Source organism: Camelus bactrianus, chromosome 7 (genome assembly GCF_048773025.1).
Source record: "Camelus bactrianus isolate YW-2024 breed Bactrian camel chromosome 7, ASM4877302v1, whole genome shotgun sequence".
Taxonomy (NCBI): domain Eukaryota; kingdom Metazoa; phylum Chordata; class Mammalia; order Artiodactyla; family Camelidae; genus Camelus; species Camelus bactrianus.
Window position 1 is genome coordinate 55511417 of NC_133545.1, and position 20868 is coordinate 55532284.

Genomic DNA, 20868 nt, shown 5'->3' on the forward strand with positions numbered 1-20868 from the left:
TGCAGTGGTCGGAGTCATGGTTCCTTGCCCCACTGAATCTCTGTGACTTGCCTGGCATGTTTACTCCTTCTCCATGAGGTTTCTGTTCCTTCCTTGCAGGTGGAAGACTCACAAGTGGCGCCGGTGCCAGTTAGTCCCCTGGAGCGTGCAGCAGGGCAGCCCTGGAGCACAGGAAGGCTGTGGACCCGGACGGCAGGCTAGAGGTGGGGGGCCCCATTCCACAGTTGATGTGCTTTCCATTTCTCCAGCATCTCTAACTTAACCACTAGCTTGATGACTTTCTCTCTAGGCAAACAGAGCAGAGCAGGTATGAATCCACCACCCCTCTTGACGTCACACCAGAACACGGCAACTAGTCTTTTTAAATTGTGTCCTTTGTCCTTTGACATTAGTTTGTAACTCCTCTGGTTGAATTTCCCCCTTATTTGTATTTGGAAGGTAATCAGACCAACCTGAGAAGGTTATGACCTGGATTGTACACTACAGCTTGTTTTTGTTGTTTTTGTGTTGGTTTCTGGCTCATGATACTCCGTAACATGTTGCTTGTCACCTTAACAGTCAATAAGAGCCTTACATCCTTGCCCATATGCGTTGCATATGTACGTGCATCTAATGTGATATAATTGCCTAACTTCCCAGAAAAATCCCAGCAACTCAGCAGTGACCATCCTTATCACTGTCATGGCTAACCCTCATTCTGTTCATACTTAGTATTGATTTTTAAGTGGCAGATTTATGTGCTTGAAACTTGCCATATATGAACTGTAATCTGTCAGCACTACTAGATAACATGGAATCTTGCAGAAATGAGTAATGGAAATGTTTCCAACTTGCTATGATTATTTACTAGCTATTATGCATAATACTTACATTTCAAGCTTCGGAACCTGTTATTTATACAAATAGCAAATTCAGTCTATAGAAATCACGTGATTCTTTTTACTCATACTGATTTTTAGCATGGAGTTCCTGCTGTACACTTGAAGTGTAGCTAAATATGTAATTGACTACACAGCCACTTTTCTTTGATTCATAAAAACATGTTTTGCCCTCTCTTGTAGTTAGTATTTGATGATGCAGAAGTCTGAACGTGTGGAATAGGATTCCAGGTTTTACTGATTTGATCTGGGACCCCCTTTTCTTTACAGTGAAAAGATTGCCTTTTTTAATTTGAGAAAAATAGCTTCTTTTTTTTTCTCCTTTTTCAGTTTTGTTAGGTAGAATTATTACAGTTTGAGAAAAATAGCTTCTTTTTGATAAAAGTATTCTATTTTGATAATTGTCATTTTAGAAATCTTCATTCAAAACATAAAACTTGGTTTACGATTAATATTAACTGCCTAGTTTGGGGGATTTTATTTTATATGCATCCTCCACCATCAGCTTCTGCTAAAAACATAACTGTCTCTATGCTTATGGAGACTTAGGTATTTAGAATTGAAAGTCATTCTCCCCCTTTCAAATATTCGTGGAGAAACTGAGTGATATAAGACTTTCTTGTCATGCTCTGCTAATTCCTCTTTGAACCAAGCATACATTTTCTTGCAATTTGGACCCTTACACAGAGTTTATAATGAAAATAGGCATGAGTTTGAAACTTTTAGCATGTAGTTACTAATTAGTTTCACTAATACAGTGTGAGTTTTATTCACCCCTTTACCTTTCTGGGTCTCAGTTTATTTAGATGGGGAGAAAAAAAAAAAAAGAGGGCTGGACCAAATGATCTTTTAGGATTACTCCACTTCCCACTTTCTACGATCTATGTACAGACAGCATCCAGGGATCAAAGTGTGACATGAAGTTAGGTAAAACAGATGAAACCCATATTTTTGTAGAATACCACTGGAGGAAATCTGGGAAATGGTAGAAGCTGCACAAGTGTGAAAACAACTTCGGTTCTAAACTGTAACTTAACTGCACAACCTTAGTTTATTCATTTCCCCCCTCTTGAGGCTGAGAACATAATGATCCTTCCAGTGCTTTGCAAGTATTAAGTCTTCATTAAATGTTAATTTCTTTCCCCTTCCTGTTACATCATGGCCTCCATGAATGTGTGTGTAGGTCGTGGTAGGCATAAAAGCAACAATATTACTAACCTGGGTCTTTTGTGTTATATAGAAACTGTTCTTCCTGTGATGACCAGTAACCTTTTCATTTTCAAATCTGGAAACCTCTGCTTATTCCTCATCCTGGGTGACTGCTTTGTAATATCTCCCCACTCCCACTGTGGAGAGGAATATGCGACTTCCTCAGTGCCCCTTTTTCCTGCCTTTTTGATGGTTCCAATTCGTGGTTTCCTATTACTGGAGCCTCTTCCTCTGCCTGTACCTAAACACTGCTTCCTCACCTTTGCATATCTGTCAGACTACTTTCTCTGTCTCAGCAATCTTACCGGCTATCTGGGAAGAGAAAGTTATATTACAAGTAATTTCTGCACACATATACTCAGAAGAACCCCTTTAACTTTTATATGAAGATAATCTTTTTCTTTGTTGCCATGATAGTTTAAAGATTTTTTTCTCTTAGAGTCTATATTTCGACAGAAACCTGAAATGGGGAGAATTAAGAGTGTAGAAATACCTTTTACCAATGGCAAAATGGGAAAAGATTCATCCTTTGATTGTCACGGCTGTTTTCAGAACTCTGCAGAATTGACTTGTCAGATTCTTGCTGTTTCCATCTTTGCCCTTATCTAGTCAGAGACTTAAAAAATGCCAACCTCTGCTGTTTTTTGATAATTAAAATAATTTTGTAGTAGGGGTTAGCATCAGTCAGCAAAGACTATGAGGAGGCTACCCTCCCTCTCTAATGCTTCAGACTTTCTAATTCCAGCCACTCATGTAACTATGATTGCATTCGGAAGACTATGTAGAAAGAGCCACAAGTGTCAGGAAAGGATGAAGATGTTCAACCCAGGGAACTCACGTTTGGTTAGCAAATGAGATTACTGGTAACATCACCCAACAAGTGGGAGTTAAAGACTGAAACCAATCCATTGCAAAAGCAGTCATTGGCAGCTAAAGAGCTTAAGAAAGATCTGAAGGATAAGCTGGGACTTGACTTGTACCATAGTATTAGAAGAAGTGGAAAGGAGAAACGCATACAAAATCAGATCAGTTTTATAAGCTAAGCATTTGAGATAAGAAAAACAAAACATTAAATGTGTTCACAGAAAAGTGGGGAGATTGAAGCTCTGAAGATGTGAGCTGGCGCCTGGGGTAATTTTGTAGAGGGCTATAAATGTCAGGATTGGTATTTTAGACCTTGTTCAATAAGTGGTAGGAGCAAGGAGCTGATGAAAGCAGTGTTTTATCTGTCAGCGTGTAAGAAATAAGTTAGAAAGATAAGACCCATGGGTCTGGATGCCAGCCAGGATGCTGTTGTAGCAATGCAAGGTGGAAGTAATAGGGGCTCAGACTGGAACCACAGTAGTTGGAATGAGCAGAAATCAGTGGATTTTCAACATGCGATAGAGGAAAATAATTTCAGGACTTAGCAGACAATAGCCGCAGAGATGGACATAAATGAGTTAAAGATAATCACAGGATTCTTTAACGCCAATATTTTCAGCTTGAGAATAGTTATAATATTTGTGAAAATTCTTAGGTGTCAGAGCAAAAGCTAATTTTAGAAAATGTGTTTTGTATACTGTGCATTAGAGGTGATGGCAGGGAAGCTAATTGGAAATATCCAAGTATGCATTAGGAATGTAGAAATGTAGCTGCAGAGGAATGTAGATAGAAATTTGAGTAACACTTTCATAAAGGGATTTGATGAAGCTATAGGAGAAGCTAAGATCTCTAAAATATATTTCATAAAATATAGCAGGAAAAGTGTTTATTGTATTTTTGCATTAATAGATTTCTTTTTTTCTCTAACGTATTTGTGTTTGTATATTCTTTAAGCCTTTCCTTGTACCTGGAGAGCTTAACTGATACTAACTTTGAATTACTATTTTCTTGCGTTGGAAATGACATCACATGAACTAAAATACGATCTAGCCAACTTTACTGTTCTGTGATTCTAAAGACAGGAATTTTTATTGCTTGTCTTTTATCAAACTATTGCTCTAGACCAGTGGTCAACAAACCATGGCCTGTGGGCCAACCAATTAAGTCTGCTTTTTTGCAATTAAAGGTTTATTGCAGTACAGCCATTTTGAAATTAACAGGATTTTGCAACTTTAAAACTTAAATCACTCTTTAAATCTTAAAAGGAAACTTCAGAGAGCCTTTGAAATAGGCCTCTTTCCTATAATATTGTCAATAAAAGGAATGCAAATAACATAAAATTAAGTCCACAATCTATTTAATTTTTAAGTATGTAAACAGCTTATATTTGCTTCATGCTATTCAAGGCACTTGCATATCAACTTTTAATGGAACTATAACCTCTGCTGTCTTGTCTCTGCTCACATTTCTACAGTTCAGACAGCATTTAGAGCACTGAATTATTGGTTGGTCGGTGACTGCATCATTGAAACATAGCCGTACTAGCTGTAGCTAGAGTTATCATTACATTTACATTGAAAATAAAAGACATGGCTCATATTAATGACAACACTGGGCAATTTACATATTTTGTCTTTATGACTGACCTAAGGGATAATCACTACTACTTAAAATGTACATATATATTATTCCAGTATTATTGCTTTGTGACATATTTATCCCAAAAATGTGATGCAAAAATACCATGGATTAGATGTTGGAATTTCATGATAATAACCTTGCTCTTGCTCTTGCTCAATCTCTGTGTTGATCTGGATGCCACCTCCTGCCAAGTGTACTTCTATAAATTAGATGGAACCAGAGTTAATAATCTCCAGGGCCAACTCTGCCTGTCCTAATCCCCCATCCCGGCTGTATTCTTGCCTGCCAAGGCGTGTTCATTGTAGGGTTCATAGGTCACTGAGATCTGACATCAGTCTCTTTGTATGGAAGCCAGCATGATTCAGATGCATTCTCAAATCTAGACCACAGAAAAGGAAAAAAAACTCAGTTATACACCTCACGTGGCAGGGACCCTCCTGGCCCTGCAAGTCCTCAGCCTGCATCACTTACTGGTTAAAAAGGAAAGTCTAGTCTAGGAATAAATTTTTTTTAAAAAGTTCTAATTTTCCCTCCACCAAAATTAAGTGCATTTGTAGAATGTGAAATATAATTATTTAACTACAATTTATGCTGTTATTTTTTGTGAGCAAATATGCTTAACTCTTATGCTTAAATTAAGTGGCTTAAACTGTACTGATGCCTTTGGCATCATTCTTTTGCTTAAACTCTGGCCCACTTTGTTCTTTTTAAAAGATTATAGCTTAGAGACATTATTGAGGTTAGGCCTGGGGTATCTGGGCCAATTTATCTTAGTAACTCGCATTAATCTGTTAATTTTCAAAGATTGTTATGTAATAGGAATGAAAATAATGGAAATAGAAAAAGAACTTGGTGGAAAAGAGCCTAGGAGTGTGCTTTAAAGAATTTTACAGAGACATGATTTTTAAAATCTTTTGGCTAATGTATTTGTTAGTTACCACCTAACAGTTTTGTACTCTTCGTTTATATAAGCGATCATTTAAAACTTCCAGAATTATTTCTATTTTTAAATGGCTTCCTCTAATTCTCTATAAATATTAGAAAATTCTAGTTGATTTGGGGGTTCTAGTTTTGTTTTATACCTCTGTCAGATCCCTGTCATAAAATGATTGTTCACATTTGCTATTTTTTAAACAGCTCATAAAATAAACTAGACACTGGGATGTCTCTGCGATGGTTCCTCAGTGCCCTGCTTGTTGTGATGCAGTTAGTTAACCTTTCTCAGTTCCCAGTCGAGGCTCTAGCTGACCTTGGTCTGAGCTACTCCACTGGGAGCTGATTATTATTTCCTGGTAAGGACTGTTGCATATCTTATGAGCGTCAATAAGACTGAGGATCATTGGTAACTATTTAGGATCAGTAAAAAAAAAAGCACAATTCCTTCCTTTCTGCCAGAATTACATTCACAAATTATAATTAGGAAGTGTAATTTGGCAGACTTGTCAATGCAAATCTCTTCCACACAGAGAAAGACCAGGATCACAACATCCACCTAGTAAACAACTGGAGCCCTCTTGCATTATTTATAGGTTTGGTCTTATTTCTAAGCACAATTAGGTCTCCTGGCAACTGGCTCTTGCGCACATTAAGCTTTTTCTTTTTTATTTGTACATGATTCATTCTCATGATTGTCATTTTTTTCGTAACACCATAGGAAAAAAATCACTCCTCTCATCACTCAGTCAGCTGAACATATTCTGTCTCTAGTGCTACCAGGAAGCTATTGCTGTGGGATAAACCGTGTCAATATAGCTCAGTTTAATAAATAAGGTCTCAGAGCTCCTTGAACTCTTTGTTACGTATAATCCAACAGCTTTCACTGCACTGGGGCATTGATCTTACTCTGTTTCCTGTAATGAACTTCTGTGTGCACATTTTAGACCAAGTAATTTATTTCACTCTGGTTCTTCAAACGAAATGACAGCATGGTCTTAACGTACTGAAGGGTAATCCGCAGACCAATAGGACTCCTCCTCTTTGTGCATCCTGAATAATAAGGGCGTCTCATGCCTCTTCAAGAACATGAAGATGAGCAACTCCATTCTGAATTCTATTAGATTTACTTCAGACCTGTATCGGTAGCCTTCCATTTACATGCTCATGTATGCATGATACAGAGAGCCATGTCCTTTTAGCTCAAACCAGTGTTATCTATTCCCTTTCATTCCAGGAGCCTTCGTGATTCTCCTCTTTAAAACATAATTCAACTTGCATGAAAACATTCTGGAACTGACTCTACTTAGTCTACTTATTAATCTTTTTCATTTAAATTTGAGAAGTTTCAAAGATACACAAAAGTAGAGACACTCATGTCGTGAGTACTAATAGCGCAGTCCTCACTGACACAGCTCCAGCAGATTTTAACGTGTTGTCACGCTTGGTTATCTGTCACTCCTGGCACCTTTAAAGAGATCTGCTGGAGTATTCTGAAGCAGCTCCCAGATAAGACTTACATCATCCATAAGTACTTAACTTTTTAAAGCATAACAAGAGGATTATTGTAACACTAAACAAAATTAACAGTAATTCATACCATATTTAACATTCTAATATTCATACTATGTCTAATATTCATACCATGGTTAATTTTCCCCATTGTCTCAAAAATGTCTGTTTATAATCAGTTTATTCAAATCAGGATTCATAAACATCTCCACATTGCATTTGATTAGAATATTTCTTCAGTCACCTGTAATGCAACAATTCTAGCTCCCTTTTTCAGAGTATTTATTTGTTGAAGAAACTGGCTCTTTTACTTACCTTCTCAGCATTTTCTCAGTATTGATGGGCTGAGCTTGCCTAGCATAATTTGTAAGTAACCCACAGGGCAGTCACATGAAGGTCTCCCAGACTTTCAGCCTGCTGGAAGCAGCCTGTCCATGACACTTAAATAAAAATTGCTGTGCCTCATATAAATAAAATAAAATTGTAAATAAAGCAAATGTATATAATTAGCATAGAGTTAAATATGAAATCTTACTTTAAAATGATTATTTTGATATATGCTGACCTCACTAAGAAGCTTTCATGGTTATTTATCCTTAGGGCAGCATGGATTTTGGTTCATCTTGCTAACAAGGCCTCAGCCCAGGGGAGAAATTGCATGACCATTGTACACGAGGTATACACCTTTCACCTGTAAATGCAGATACAGTTGTCTGGGTACTCGTCACTTTCTAGTGTGCTAGGAAACCATGCTTAAGTTGATGCATGTTTCCACAGTTAAAACCACCCTGTTTTCAGTGTCTTAAAAATGATTTTTAAGATTTATAAAGTTGAAAGACCAGGTGGTTTCCCTTCCAAACATTTATATTCTCCTCACCCTAATAGCAGGAAGTTCATTTCAGATTACATGCCTGTGTTTGAATTGTTGTGTTTCCTCCAAGTCAGAATAGAAACAAGTTGAGATGTATGATAGATTTCAGTGTATTGTACAAATGGTACTGTTGCTACTTGTTTGGATAACATTGCATGAGTAATTCATTCAAAGAACACAGTCTAAAATCTCAGATAAGGGGAGTAGAGTGTTGAGTGGGTTTCTGAGAACAGAGATGAGAATTTTACGCATTTTTTTCTTCTCAGCTACTTGAGATACTCTGTGAGTTTTTATGTACTGCGCGTATATAGGCTTTAGTAAATAGTATAGACCTGCACAAAAGAAACTGATGTGTTTCTGGAATTGTGTTGGGAGTGGTTTTAATGTATTTTGTTTTGGTTTCTTGGTGTCCCTTAATAGGATGATGGTTGGAACAATTCTGAAATAAAATTTATCAGAGAGAACCATAGTGGAGAACCTGAGGCAGTTTCATTTAGTTTAAAAGATTTATAGTCAGGTCTCTATTTCAGAGAGCCAAATTGGATGTGCAGATAAAAGTAGTCTTATTTCAAAGAACCCAAATTTCATTTTGTAGTTTTCTTTCAGTTATAAACTGTGTGACCCTCTTCGCAGCTTAGAGTTCTGATACAGTCAAATTTCTTATTTTCCGAATTAATCATTCTTGAGATTCGTCCATATCCCCTCTTTAATGAAAAGCCTAATATTTTCCTTTTTATCAGTCCTTCATCTTGAGCATCCTTGGGGCAACTTTGCTTGCAAACCATCAGCGCTTAATGCGTTTAAAATGTTTATGGCAGGTGTAGAGAGAATTGCAAAATCACTTCAGCTTATTAATATGCTGCATTTTGCGGATTCCTCCTACATCAGTCATCAGAGAATGTTCTTCCAAACTATATGGATGCTGTTTTTGATTCACCCCTTGTACAAGTCCCCTAGAGTTCCAAGTTTAAGCTCCCCTGAGTTCATTCCCATATGCTTAGTGTTTCTCCTCCAAAACCTGGCACAGTGCCAGGGCGATTGAGTACCAGAACTTTCAGTTTTAGTCACAAGTCTCAGGCACACCTCTTCTGGTGATTTGAATACTCAGGCTGGTGGGCCTTAAGCTTGAATGTGCATAAGGAATGTATGAGCATCTTTTTTTAAAATTTCATATTCCTTGACCTCACACACAGAGATCTTGTTCGGGAGTTCTGGAATGAATCCAAGAATCTTCAACAATAATAGCATTCCAGGTGTTTCTGACGCCAGTAGAACTATATTACCTACTAGAACAGTGGTCTAAATCCACTGCTGCATGTTTGAATCATCAGAGAGCTTTGAAAAGATGTTAATGCCAGGGACCCTGTCCTCATTCAGTTAAATCAGAATGTTTGAGTTTAGCAAGGTCATGGATATTTTCCAAAAGCTACATAGGTAATTACCATCTGCAGCTTGATTTGAGAGCCACTACCTTACACCAGTATAACCACCGAGTACACAATAAGTCTTCTCCCAAGTGGTGAGAGTCTCTTATCACATAACCTTCATACCACAACTATCCATTCAACCAGATTATCATATCTTTATAAAACTCAGGGACCTCTGTTCTTCTCATACAAACTGGCCCTTCCAGTGTTATGCATATTAAATGGAGAGGTAGCTGTAGCTGAGGAATAGGTGAGTAGTCACCTACTTTTGCACAGTTATGTAACTTTTCCTGCAGTAATTCCAACAAGTTGCATTCACCTACACAGAGAAAGTTTTTCTTTCCCAAAAGTGCCGTATCTTTTTACACACGCCATCACACAGGCCTCCACTACTGGGTGGTAAGTTTTCGTATACAAATCTAGAGAGTATTGTCTCACCTGGGGCCCTCTGTGTCCGAACTGTAATTTAGAATCAAAATGTCAGGCTCCTTCTCCTTAGTTTCAAGATGATAGAATCCTGAACAGGGCAGAGATCAGCTGCCATTTCAGCCTAGCCCATAAACCTGAAAGGGCATGTAAATCAGTCTGACTGGGCCATTTAAGCTACTTCAATGAAAACTTAACTTTAGGACCAAGGTCTAAATGATTCATCTGCTTCTTCAATAAAAAATGAATTATTTTTAAAACCAACAAGGGGGAAATGGCTGAGGGAGAAAGGGGACTTTAACATCCCTTGCTCTTTTTCATTAAGACCTGTTACCTTAAAGCAATTTTACATCTGTGTCCAATAAGTAATAAAACTATGACTTGGTTTAAAATATTTCAGTAGAACAGTATCTTAGGAGAAGTAATATCTATGAATCAAAAATTAGTTGACCATTTTTTAAGAGTCCATATGTAATTGTTGGAAATGTCAATTATGATATGAGAGATTAAGGCTGCTAAAAGTTTTTTATTTTAAATTCATGCTTGTCATTTGTGCATGTGAAGAATGGGTAGACAGAGGAAAGTGGGGGACTTTGATCCCGCCCCCCCCCGCCATTAACCACTCCAAAGTCATCACAACAGGCTTTCAATGTGATTTTTTTAAAAGCATGCTTTCTATGCAAATACTGCTTTGAAAGAAGTTTCATAGGCATTCTCTCCCCACCCAAAGCTTCCAACCAATTTACTGTCACTGAGATCCTTCTATAAAGAAATCCTAAAGTGGACAGTGATATAAAAACAGCTATTAGAGGTATGTGGTGTCTCCCCGCACCTCTCTGAACAGCCCGTGCTCAACACAAACTATTATCAGAATCCATGTATTATTTATTTGTCTCTTAAATAATTCATTTCTAAATATACTCCACATTTTACTTGAAATCCTTAACAGCATCTAATAAAAACTGTTATGTGTGTGTGTGTGCTTTTTTATGTCACAAAACCACTGAGGGTTATCTATTATTTTAAAAATCTTATAGGATCAATTTAATGACTGCTGTGATGATAAGAAATACTCCTACTGGATTTCTGCTGCAAATAAAGATTTAAAAGAGGATTCCTCTGACTGCATAACAAATGTTGGGTTAATTCCTAAATGATAGAGTAATTACAGATGTTCAAATTTGTTATAAACAGCTTTTTGCTTTTCTTTTAGCCATTACTTGTCGAAAGCAAGATGGAGGCCAGGCTGGCGTCTATGAGTGCCTCCGGTATGCAGGCCCCGTGCCAGCCCTCACCCAAGCCTGCCAGATCCCCTGCCAGGATGACTGTCAGTTTACCAGCTGGTCCAAGTTTTCTTCATGCAATGGGGACTGTGGTGCAGTTAGGACCAGAAAGCGCACTATTGTTGGTAAGAATAATTGGGATACCAAAGCCATCCTTTTCTGTCAAGGCAGAAAAACACAATAAAATGTCAGACCAAGATAGTTCTGACGCTGTATTTGGAAAATTCAAGGATATGACTTATTGTTGCTACTACACCTAATACAGCAAAGGGCTCAGAGCTGTATTCTAATGTAAGTTGACAGTGACAGATGCATTATGTACTTTTAGTAGAAGGAAAAAGTAGCATTGAAAATTGAACCCTGTCTCCCTGTTCAACACATGAGGGGTTAATTTTTGGTTTAAACACGTACCTTTGGTCGATTGCCTATAGACTGTGAGGTGCTTGAAGAAGAGTTTTTTAGGAACATGAGGAAAGGTTACCACTTCACTTTCTTAACCCATTGCCACTGTCACAGCCTCAGATTATCCTTCATGTCCTAGAATGGAAATATGACATTAATTCTGTATCTGAAAACTACATTTTAAAAGGCGGTCACAGTGACAAAAAGAAGTAACATAATGAGTGGAAACAGAAGCCACTGTACTAAACTAAACCCTGGTACATTCAAAGATAGTGTCGGGGGCCAAAGAAGCCTGAAAATAATGGTGCTAGTAGAGTGTTCAGAATTTAAAGTTAGAAAATGAAACACCTGTCATAATGAAGCCTGTTGAAAACTATATAAGGCAGCTTATGAAAGTTAGAGATAAACATATATAACATATGTAACATGATCTAATTAAAATAATGATATATTAATGACATTATTTTTCAGTTATACTCAAGTTTTTAATTTAGAAGGGAATTTGTTTAGATTTATATATACTAACCATTCCTAATATTTTTATTGTGATATTAAATATCTGCATTTTGAATATTGTTATTTCCTACATTAATCACCAAGTATGTCAAAATGATTACTCTTCAGAAATACTGAAAGTTGCAAAACCACAGTCAGAAAAGTAAATGGAAAAATCTCATTCCTGAATTGTCATCCTGTATAACTATACCATCTACTTGGAATTAACAAAAAAGGTAGCTAACTTTGCAGGCCAGTGAAGTGTCACTCTTTCACCATTTCACATTTTGCACATGTTATAAAGGAGAGATTTATGCAGTTACCTCAAACTCCCCAGTCAGTGAAAGCACATGATCATTTTAATCATTCTGAAGAGTGTAAAATTCAGCACAACAGTTAATGCCTTATTCAAAATGGGCTATTTTTAAGTGAGAAAATAAGAAAAAAATTTACTGTGCAAAGCACTCAGTACTAACAAAAGCCTACACAGAAAGCACTACGGAGTGAGAAAATAGCGTTATTTATAGGCTGCTGTTGAGTGCAGTTAAAAATGGAGAAAAGTTTAGGAAAGGAGAAAACTTAGGGATGCTTGATATTAATAATTATATTCTCCAACTTAATTTTCTCCACAGGAAAAAGTAAAAAGAAGGAAAAATGTAAAAATTCTCATTTGTACCCACTGATTGAGACTCAGTACTGTCCCTGTGACAAGTATAATGCACAGCCTGTGGGGAACTGGTCAGACTGCATTTTACCAGAAGGAAAAGTGGAAGTGCTGCTGGGAATGAAAGCACAAGGAGACGTTAAGGAGTGTGGTCAGGGGTATCGTTACCAGGCAATGGCGTGCTACGATCAAAATGGCAGGCTCGTGGAGACCTCCAGGTGTAACAGCCATGGTAATCCAATTCCTCTTCACTGTTATGTGTTTACTGTCTTTGGGGGGGAGGGTAAAATGCATGTGTATCAGAATGGAGGGAAGTGAAAGTTTACAGAAGTGTGTTCTATTTATTTATTTTTAATTGAAGTGCAGTTCATTTATAATGTGCCAATTTCTGGTATATAGCATAGTGATTCATTTATACATATGTGTGTGTGTGTGTGTGTGTATATATATTTTCATATTCTTTTTTATTTTCAGCCACTATAAGGTACTGAATATAATTCCCTATGCTATACACTAGGACCTTGTTGTTTATCTGTTTTATATATAGTTGTTAGTATCTGAAAATCCCAAACTCCCAATTTATCCCTCACCACCCCTTTTTGAAGCTCTAGATATAAGTATTTTTCAGGTTAATATATGTGCATTACTGATTTTAAGATTATTTCATGCATTTAGAACAGTAACTGAAAACGCTTTAGCACACTTTGAAAAACTTCTCTAAGAGTAACTGAGTTTTCTATTCTCTATATTAAATAACACAAGTGCTATAAATTAGATACCAGAAAAAATGTGAATGCACTTCCCATTCTGAGATGATGATGTAGAAGATTCATAATTAGTCATTAAAGTGTAAAATTGAAGGTCACTTTAAAAATATTTTTCCTGAAATGAAGAATGTGTTTGCTCACATTTTAACTTGTTATGCATAGTGAATCACCAAGTTAATCATTTGTTTTTAACATAACCTGTGAGCTTTGAGAATGACTCTCATATATTCTCACTTTTGCCCTGATCTGTTAATTAGATGCATGAGAGCTTCAGTAAGCCATTAACAGTCAATCTTATTTTTAGAAAAAAAAGATTTTTAAATATCTTGTGACTTTCACAAAAATGTTTGATCTTTAAAAAAAAAAAGAAGAAGAAAGGACAGAAATAACTAACTGGCCAAAGACAGTAGACTTCCTGCCTTAGCACTGTCAGTTCAAAGCATGAAGAATGCGGTACTGTGTTCTAGAAGAAAAGCACATATAGAAAAAATGGGGGATTCTGGCAGCACTGAACTTCATGGAGGTTGTGAAAGGATCTAAGATCTTTAAGCGAACTGTTCCAGTTTAGTTCTTTGTGTCTGTCCCACATCACTTCTTTCTCATCAAATCTGATCTCTGATGGATGTCCCATGAAATATTTTAGTATTTACTAACATTTTTACTCAAAGTCAAGTCTGAAGAAATTGACTCTATGTTGTCTGATTTCTTTGGAATTACTACATACATTCTGTCAATTCTGACAGTGTTGGTAGAGTGCTGTGACTTCGGTCCTCTGCTCTAGGCATGCTGTAAGTTGCAGTTTCTGGGAGCACTGCCTTTTCTCAGCCAAATCAGCTTTCCAGATGGATAGTGGAAATGGGGTTTTAAAGTGGCTTTCATGAAAAAGTCTCTTTGTGCTTTCAGTTTAAAGGTAAAATGGATCCTTACATTTACACAGTGCAAAGACACTAATCCCCTATCCTATTCAATAGTGGCCTTATGGCATTTCTCTTCAATCTGTATTGTCCATCTGCAGATCATATTATCAGTTATAATACTGATAAAACAGTTAGACTTTCAGCAGTTTAAGTATATTATTTTACAGGATTTCCCATGTGGTCACCATTTTTTTAATGTCTGAAACTCAAGATACAGTGCTGATATGTCTGAAATTTCTCATAATAGAAGTCTCTACTGAAAAGTGATAGACGTATACTCCAAAACTTAGATCTTAAAGTATACGTTGGGAGCCATATAAATGTTCATCTATCCTGATACATGGTATTGAATATAGTTCCTGCACCAATGTTGATTATATAAATACATTTTTGGTATTTATCCTAAAAACATAATACAAATTATGTATGTTTACCTTTGATATGAAATCTTGGATGGTGTCACTGTTAGCAACAGATTATAAATCGCTCAAAAACCAAATTACACGTTTTCTACTCACTGCTAGAATCCTCTAAGATCTTAACTGATTGGTTCCCTAGAAATTTATTGAGTGCCTTACCACAAAGTACTTAAGTACTTCTCAAGTTAGTCACTTCTAAATTTTCACAGAACAAGAGGTAGAATTTCTTGAATTTTTTTTTATTATGTCCATTTAACTTTGATATTTTAAAAACTCTTAGAGATAACCTAGCTTATGCAAGGTACATATATACAAGATTTTCATTTAAACGTAAGTAGTAGAATTTTATCATGCTGCACCTCAGCCCTACCCAGCCCACCCAAAACCCCTAATTCTGCTCTTTTAGTGTTTCAAAAGCATGTATTATTCTATAACATACCATATAATTTACTTATTATTTATTTTATTTTTACTGAATTATAGTTGATTTACAGTGTTATTGTGTTAGTTTCAGGTATACAGCAAAGTGATTCAGTTATACATATATGTAATCTTTTTAGATTCTTTTCCAGTATAGGTTATTACTAGATCTTGAATATAGCTTCTTGTCTATACAGTAGGTCCTTGTTGTTTATTTTATATATAGTAGTGTGTATATATTAATCCCAAACTCCTAATTTATTATGTTTATTATATATGTTTTATCTCCTATACGAAAATGTAGATTGATGAGGGTATCTTGGACTACTTTATTCACTCATGTATCCCAAGTATCGAAAACAGTAGGTGCTCAGTAAACATTTGTAGAATGAATGAATGAAAAGCTGGAGAGAATGTTTATAGCTGTATTTGATCCACAGTCAGGCTTGGACACCTTCTTTTTTTCAGACAGTGTCCCTCCCTCTGTGTCACATTCCTGGGAAATAATCAGACAGGTCACTGAGAACAACTAAGATGTTTGGAATAAGATCTATACGTGCCACAAACTTTCTGTATAATATTCATCACATATTTGTCCTTCTCTCTACCTACTAAATGGTAGGTAGAAGAAATGGTGGAAGAAATAGGAATCACACACCCATTCCACTGAATTAGTCCAGTAATATCAATACTGACCAGTCTCTTTATTCCCGTTCAAAGCTTATTGTTCAGAATTACTGATTTGTACAGCACTACATTTGGACAACAGCTTAATCCCTTGGTTTATGTTAGTAATTGTGACACTTTGTTTTTTCCCAACCTGTGTTTACAACTTTAATTGAGAGTGGGGGATGTTTATTTAATTCTCTTTGTGTCCACTCACCTTTCCTTGAGAAAATAGGAATAGCATTTCTATTTGATTGATCTGAAAGAGATACTTTGAAGGTGAAGGTAATTATTTGAAGTGTCAAAAGGCCAGATGCTTACGTTTTGAGCTCTTTGAGTTACATAATTCCTTCCAGACACTTCTCCTCAATCTTTACTTTCAGCAAATTTGTCTGCTATTCTTCATAGGGAGTTTAAGCCATAATGCACCATCAGTAGAGATTCTAAAATTGAGCTCAATTTTATTTGTGATGTTTTATCATCTGTTAATAGTGAGTAAGCAGAAAGGCCTGTCTGACACCACTGTCCTTCCTGAGCCCATGCTGTTTAATATACATAGCTCTCCTGTCGCGTAACAGTAATACACTGCTGTCGGTACCTATCAAATACTTGCCAATGCAGAGACCATAGGGAAACTCAAGAATCAGCTATTCGGTTAACTTGCTTGTTACCAAATGTTTTCCTAAAGGGCCACATAGCAAACATTAAAGTATCTGAAGGCCAAAAGATCTCTAACAAGTACCCAACTCTGCAGTTATAGAATGAAAGCAGCCATAGGCAGTGTGTGAGTGAGTGGCACAGTTATGTTCCAATAAAACTTTATTTATAAATACAAGCTGCCAGCCTGGGCTGTCATTTGCCAACTGGGATTTAAACTCTTTTTACTCAGAATACAGTCTACAGACCAGCAGCACAGACATCACAAGAAGACCATTGGAAATGCAGAAATTTATCCCATGTTGCAGACCTGCTGAGTCAGACTCTCCATTTGACAAGATCCTCAGGGGGGTTCTGTTGTACAGTTAAGAGTGTAAGATTCCTTCAGGGATCGTGCAGACACTCACTGAGTTTGGTAGGAATCCTGAGCTTGAACCTTAGTGGGAAAGGTCTATGGAGATCACTTCTTAGAGGATCACGATGTGATGCTGTCTTGGGCAAATAATCAACACCTCCCAGGTGATAGTTCACTTGCTTACCAGTTGTGGGGAAGCGAACATTAGGAAGTTTTTGAAATTTGTAAGGATGGGTCTTTATAAAGTGTATGACTATTTAGGTATGATTTTGAGAACAGAATGAGTCGATAGGATCTTCTGTGGAAAAGATATTGGTAAGTAAATGATTGTCCTGAGGAAAGTCTTATTTTTTTTTTTTTTGGTTCAGATAGAGAAATAAGAAAGCTCTAGGTTAGTTCACTACTCTATTCATAAACAGAATTTGATACTATATTAAAGTGTTGTGTGCATTTGACTTTGTGCACTCTGTACTCGTGATCCAGTGACTCTACAGCTCTCAGGACTTTGTACTGCCATTTGACCATCATGCTGTCATTCAGATTGCTGTACCACTTTTTTTTAGGTCACATTATACCCTTTTAGTTATTTCAGGTTGTCTTTTAACTGTGTTGAATTGTTCAACATAGCTTGTCTAATGCCTTATTTGTGTAAGATTAATTTCCCTTTAACATTAATTTTTAAATATAATGATTTGTATGGATCCTTCCATACTTTCTCTCTTTACCTACTGTGTTTATGAATGATATTACAGAAAACATTCTGGACATTACTGAATAGCTTTAGCACCAGGTTTTGGAAGCATCTGTGGGATTCAAAGTATGCCCATTAAATTTTGATATTTTGGAAAGCCTTTACTGGTACCCGAAGTTGTTCTTACAGGTTGCTTCATAGGTGGTTTGCACTACAGTGCTGATTATTACATTAAAAAGAAAGCATCACACACACAGACAGTTTACATCAACCTGTAACTAGTGATACTGTCACTTAGTGGTACCCCGCATAGCCATGACCTCATGGGCTTTTAACACTGAGATTCTCATTTGTAAATTAATGTCTCTGGATTACTCATGAATTCTTCTAGAATTCTTACTGGAATATAATCGGCTTATTATTATTTATTAAATTTTAAAACCTCAAATAATTTATCAGTTTTTTAAAAAAGGAAGCTTTACAAATTTTACTAGTGAAACAAAAGCTTTTTAATAAAATATTTTATATTACAACCAAAGCTTACCCTTATACAGCAACATTTAACGTTATTGCCCAATAGCCTAAGCAGTCTACATCCGTATTTCACCAGCCTCCTGCAGTAATGATACAGATGATTTTAAAGCAGGTATCATGTTTAAATGACCATCCCCTGATACTGTAAGGAACTGTAAATACCAGATGCTGCCTTCTCAGTCAGAAAATCTAGTATATATGCCACAGAGTTGGGGCTTTTTCCTAGTAGAATTTATGGGAACAAAAAAGATCATCAACAAAACTTAGAAAAGGAATACATCCTCAGTGTATTTGTGGTGCAGATGCCCAACTGAATTTTTAAAAATTTAAATAGCACTCAATTTACAAATAGACTTTAGTTCAAGAACATGTACTTTTAAGACATTGTGTGGAACTCAGGGTACACCTGATAAAAATAATTATGAATATGGGGAGAGAAGATTCTGAGGATAACCTACATGACCATTCAACCTTATATAATATACCTAGAAAGTACTATTTTTGATAATGCGGTTCTATAGAAGATTATGTAAGTTTAATTTTAGAGGTTAATTAGAAACAAAATTGAATGAGAAATCGTTCCTTGCTGTAGTGGATGCTTACATTTGAGGAAGAGCATGTTTAATTAAACCAGGAAGAAAATGCAATAAGTAGAGTCTGGTAAATAGGCTGACATGGAGTGTTGATTTCTCTGAAAAGCTTTTTTAGTTAGTAATATGTTTTTAATGCCTTAATTTATTTCAGAATTTAAATCTTTCATTTGGTAGCACAGGTACAGCTAGTGTTGCTTTTGCTGTAGTCTCTGACAACTGAGACCTTTTCCTTTCAAATGTAAAAGACAGTCGTCAGGGGGTGAGGAACAGACTTTTCCTGGGGTAACAGTTGCAAGTTTAAAGAGCCAAGGAAAGAAGGAAAGGGCTACAGTGGATATGAGGGTACAAAAAGAAAGCAAGTGCCTAGGGTCAAATGTAAATAAGGTGTGGAGACCAGCATTGTTTTCTAACAGGCTCCCTGAAGGAGGACTATGGAGGGGATGAAGGAGACTTCACTCGGAGATTTTCTTGCAGCTCCCATTCATGTCATGTGTGATAGAAAAACATCTGGTCTTATCATTTAGTTCTGTGTGCTCCGTGTCACAGAGACCTCAGCTCATCTATTACTTACTTAAAAGGTTTTCAGACTGGACTCCATGGAGCCCCTCAGGCCAGGCCGTCAAACACATCTGCCAGTGTATCCCATATATTTATTGCGCTTTCTAGCTTTTTAGGAAGAAGTATTTCACTGCTTAAAAGAATTCATTATTTGCATCAACAACAACAGATTTTTTTTATATTTGCCTTTAGCAACAATTTCTGCTATTATATTTTACTCTGTATCCTTTCACTTGGCCTTTGACCTCCCCCCCGACCCCATGGCTTAGGGCAGGGATAACACTAATTTCAGTGAAGTGATAACGAGGGGGAATCTTGCTGATATCTGTGGTAATTTTACTAATATAACTACAGAATTGTTCATCATTTGTGTTATGTTATAAGGTTTTATAATTCGGAAAGGTTCTGAATGACGTGTGTGAATCCACATTACAGATTTCTATTATATTAATGCCCTGCAAATCCAAAATAATTGTGAATCTCCATATCCCATTAGTTGAGTTTAGTCTCATTCCTAAAATATGTGTTTTTCTACTTCAGAACATCGTCAAAATGGTCATGTAGTGAACAATACTTACGCATAAGGAATGTATTTTTTTTAATAAATGCACGAAGAAGGCATTATGTTTTAGACATAAGCCATATCTGTGAGTTCAGAAAGTAACCTGAGAGCACACAACACATTTGTGGGCATTTTAAAGTTAAATTTGAAAGGAGAATCTCTACTTGTGTTTACTTTCTATGTTTATCCCATTTCTTCATAGTCACATTGAAGGCAGTTTAGCCCTTACAAGAAATTTTAGTTTGTTTATGTACAAACAAAATAGTTTTTTAAAATAGTCGTTTTTTTTAAATTCAAGAGGTTTATCTGCGTAACGGTTTCCCCATCCCTTTGCCATAGTTTTGGTCTTTAACGCTTTAAAACTTTAAAGTATAAAATAATTTGAGAAGAAGAAACTTTAAGTTTGGAGAGTTTTCAGTTTTATTTGTTTAGTTTTGCATTTTTTTCCATATCTGGAAATGGACATAAAAAAGATCTACTTTTTAAGAAAAGAAAACTGTACAGCTCAAAACATGAATCCAACTTTAATGCATTATGGTTACAACCTGTCTGGATGATATGTTTCTCACTGGTCTGGTAAGAAGCTATACGAAAAAGTTAATAAGTATAGGCTTAAGTGTCTGAGTCATTCTCCAGAGATTCATAGTTCATATTATCAGAAAGAAAACTCTGGGTAAAGAAACCTATTTAACCTAGTTTAATACAACAATTTTCCAACTGACTTCACTACAGAACACTTTTTGTAAAAGTTATGCTTAACGCTTATTAGAATCTAACAAACTAGTGTTTAAAGATCATCCTTTGGAAATACTTAAATGTAATACATGATTTTTGTTGATTGAAAGAACAGTGCCCTGCATTGGATCAAGTTAAAAGTAAATCACTCTAATAAATTTCAATGTTAATTTATTTCTCATTACTTCGTAATTTGAACATTCTGTCAAATACGTTTATATTGCTGACAAAGCCTTGTTTCCAAAGTGAGATTTTAGAACGTTTCTCTGATTTTTAATATAATACTAGTTAAAATTATAAATGTTAAATTTGGGAAGAAAGCCCATTAATGCCTTAATGTATGTAATTACTGCTGAATTTTTTATTTTGGTTAAATAAGTAAACTATAG

The 20868-nt window shown here is 36.1% G+C and overlaps 1 protein-coding gene across 7 annotated transcripts in view; it reads left to right on the plus strand.

Moving 5' to 3' along the window:
- Positions 1-20868, plus strand: part of THSD7A (thrombospondin type 1 domain containing 7A) — a 557221-nt gene that overhangs the window by 491669 nt on the left and 44684 nt on the right. For all 7 annotated transcript variants that reach the window (XM_074367426.1, XM_074367427.1, XM_074367422.1 and 4 more), the window contains 3 exons: positions 100-203; positions 10975-11169; positions 12574-12837. In XM_074367426.1, coding sequence (XP_074223527.1) covers positions 100-203; positions 10975-11169; positions 12574-12837 — 563 coding nt within the window. The remainder of the gene's footprint in view (positions 1-99; positions 204-10974; positions 11170-12573; positions 12838-20868) is intronic.